Here is a 2,681-nt window from a genome sequence, read left to right as displayed (position 1 = left end):
CTTCCGTAAGCAATCTCGTGTTCGGATCCAAATGAGGTCGATCGATCCAAGAACGAAAATAATTTGAAGAAGACATATTTTTTATGAATCAAATTCGTGTGTAAATAGAGTAAGAGGGAGGATGAAGATATGAAGTGAATGAAGAGGAAGAGGAGTGCTTGTATTTATAGTTTAAATCATGCCGACATACCGAGGAAATTCCGACGGAATTCCGACGGACAAAACTAGTTCGTCGGAATTTCCTCGGAATTTTGTAAAATCCCCCAACGGCTATAATATTTCCTCGGAATTCATCGGTTTTTTCCGAGGAACAGAGTTTTCCTCGGAATTTCCTCGGAATATTCCGACGGACTGTAGTTTCCTCGGAATTCCGTCGGTATATTCCGAGGATTTCATTTTCCGTCGGAATGTCCGTCAGAATATCGCTGTTTTCTTGTAGTGTATATGATTGGCACGTGAACATAAACTTCTCATGACCATAATTAACTTTTAAATTGCTAAATCATCATAATATAAAACCGAGCTAACATAGTTTTATTGTAACCAAATAGTAGGCATGAGATTCTCCGGCCTAAATGTTAGGTTTTTATGCGATAAATAATTTTTTGACCTAAAATATTTTTAAAAATGAGATTAGTTCATTAGTAAACAAATTATGTAATTAACAAAAATGTTTTTTTAAAAATTGTTTAAGGGTCAAATATATTAATTCGATCAATAATATAAATTTTTTTTCATACGATATTTCTTAAATAATTTTCATATAAATTTACCATGCGCAAGACGCAAGTCTTATCCTAGTACGATATGAATATATGACATACATTACAATTTACACACTATTGTTATATTAGAAAAAGATGAAGAAGTATTCAACACATAAAGCCTTATAAAACCATGGTCAAATCTGAGATTTTGGGGGCCTAAAACATTTTTTTTAAGAATTTTTGTTAAATTTTCTTCTTTTTTTCCAATTTAAGAATTTTATATGAAAAAGTTTCCAAAAATTTTATTCATCAAGACCAATGTTTCGTTGGCATGTACTCAGATCCGACCTGCCGAAAGCTGATCAGTGCTAGTAATCAAAAGATTGCTTCATTTTGCAATGATAATTGAATATTACTATAAATGGTTTTTACACTAAAAAGACCTGCCTTAAAAAAACGTCCTAGACATTATTAAAACCGGGAAAATTAAATACGTTTATAAAAGATAACACACTCATAATATTAAATTTCACTTGTCCCGAGAATTTTTGTTTTCCTCTTCATACTAATAATACATTTAAAAAGTGATCACCTAAGAATCTGTGTATTTCCAAGCATCTGGTGATGATCAGACCGCATAGTCCCACACCCTTTTCCACCGTATCCTCCACCAACACCAGTCGGTGCTGACGCCACTCCTCCGCCGTTAACAACCGCATGCTCCTCTAGCGACTGCACCTGTTTCTTGAGAAACTTAACGTAATGGATAGCCTCATCGAGCATCGAAGCAGTATCCATCTTGGTCCCGCCGGGAACAAGCCGTTGAAGAATCCGAATGCGTTCGCTTATCCTCTCCCGCCGATGTCGAGCCGCCACGCTCTGTGGATCTTTAGAGATCCTCACGTTCTTCCTCTTTGGTGGCTTCACAGATTCCGGATCAATATGTATCGGTTGCATCACGGCTATGCGAAAGATCATCTCTCGCATTGCCGCCATGTTAGCGTTGTCGCCGCCTCCTCCACCTCTTTTGTCCGGGAGAGATGATGAAGTGGAAGGTGCATACCGGAAATTTAAACCGGGTTGGTGAGTGATAGTTTGGTCAAGTAGTGGCAGATGAGTATGGTTGGGGTTGAAGAAGAAAGGGTGAGTGTTAGATTCGGAGAGCATCATGATGTTATGGGAATTAGGGTTAGGGTTTGGGTTAGAGAAGTGATCAGGAAGCTTCTCCATTTGCTGCATCATCATGTTCATTAGCATGTCGGAGTTCTCCATTATCTTCTTGTTTTAGTCTGGAATTTATAGGGTTTCTTTTTTTATTTAAGAGATATATGGAGAAGCGGGTGAGGTATGGAGAAAGAAGAAAAAGAATCTGACAAAGCTTGAAATTTTGTGTCTCTGATGAATCACTGAGGAGGTGTGATGATGGAATAGATATGGAGAGTTATGTGTGAAAATGCAAACTGTTACTGCCAATCAGACATTCAGCAATATAACAGGAGTGAAGAATATATATATAGCAGTTTGTGAACCATCCTTATTTACTTAACTTTTTATTACATATAATATAAGATATGTGTAAATTATTATATACATTATACACCCTATGTGACAACAAGGATTGTTTCCTTTTCTTCTATCTTCAGTCTTCACCCTAGCTACTAAACGTTTACACACAAATATGTGTTACTAGATAGCTGTTGGAAAATGTTTCCTTGATATATACTCCAAGCTTCCATATTGAATACTTTCTTTTTTTTAAAGAAAATTGAATATTTATTCTGTGCGTAACATGTTGTTTAACACTATATATATATAATTATAATTAACTTAATCAAGAAAATTGTAATAATCCGTCTCGTGGACTCCAGGCTGGTCTGCAGAGCACCGATCCTAATCCTTTACTTATGAACCCTAAGCTCCTCCAGATAGGTTAACTGGTGACAACTCGTTTTGTGTGAGGGTTGTTAAAGGGTG

The 2,681-nt window shown here is 36.4% G+C and overlaps 1 protein-coding gene across 1 annotated transcript; it reads right to left on the bottom strand.

Annotated features, from left to right (window-relative positions):
• Positions 1–1,183: 1,183 nt before the first annotated feature.
• LOC106421604 (transcription factor HEC2) lies at positions 1,184–2,203 on the bottom strand. Its single transcript, XM_013862432.3, has one exon. The coding sequence runs from the start codon at positions 1,977–1,979 to the stop codon at positions 1,296–1,298; it is 684 nt and encodes a 227-aa protein (XP_013717886.1). The 5' UTR covers positions 1,980–2,203; the 3' UTR covers positions 1,184–1,295.
• Between the last annotated feature and the right edge of the window lie 478 nt (positions 2,204–2,681).

Source organism: Brassica napus, chromosome C1 (genome assembly GCF_020379485.1).
Source record: "Brassica napus cultivar Da-Ae chromosome C1, Da-Ae, whole genome shotgun sequence".
Lineage (NCBI taxonomy): Eukaryota > Viridiplantae > Streptophyta > Magnoliopsida > Brassicales > Brassicaceae > Brassica > Brassica napus.
This window is presented reverse-complemented; position numbering and strand designations above follow the sequence as displayed.

Coding starts and splice junctions, on each gene's coding strand:
- LOC106421604 (XM_013862432.3), bottom strand. CDS start 1,979: ATGGAGAACTCCGACATGCTAATGAACATGATGATGCAGCAAATGGAG.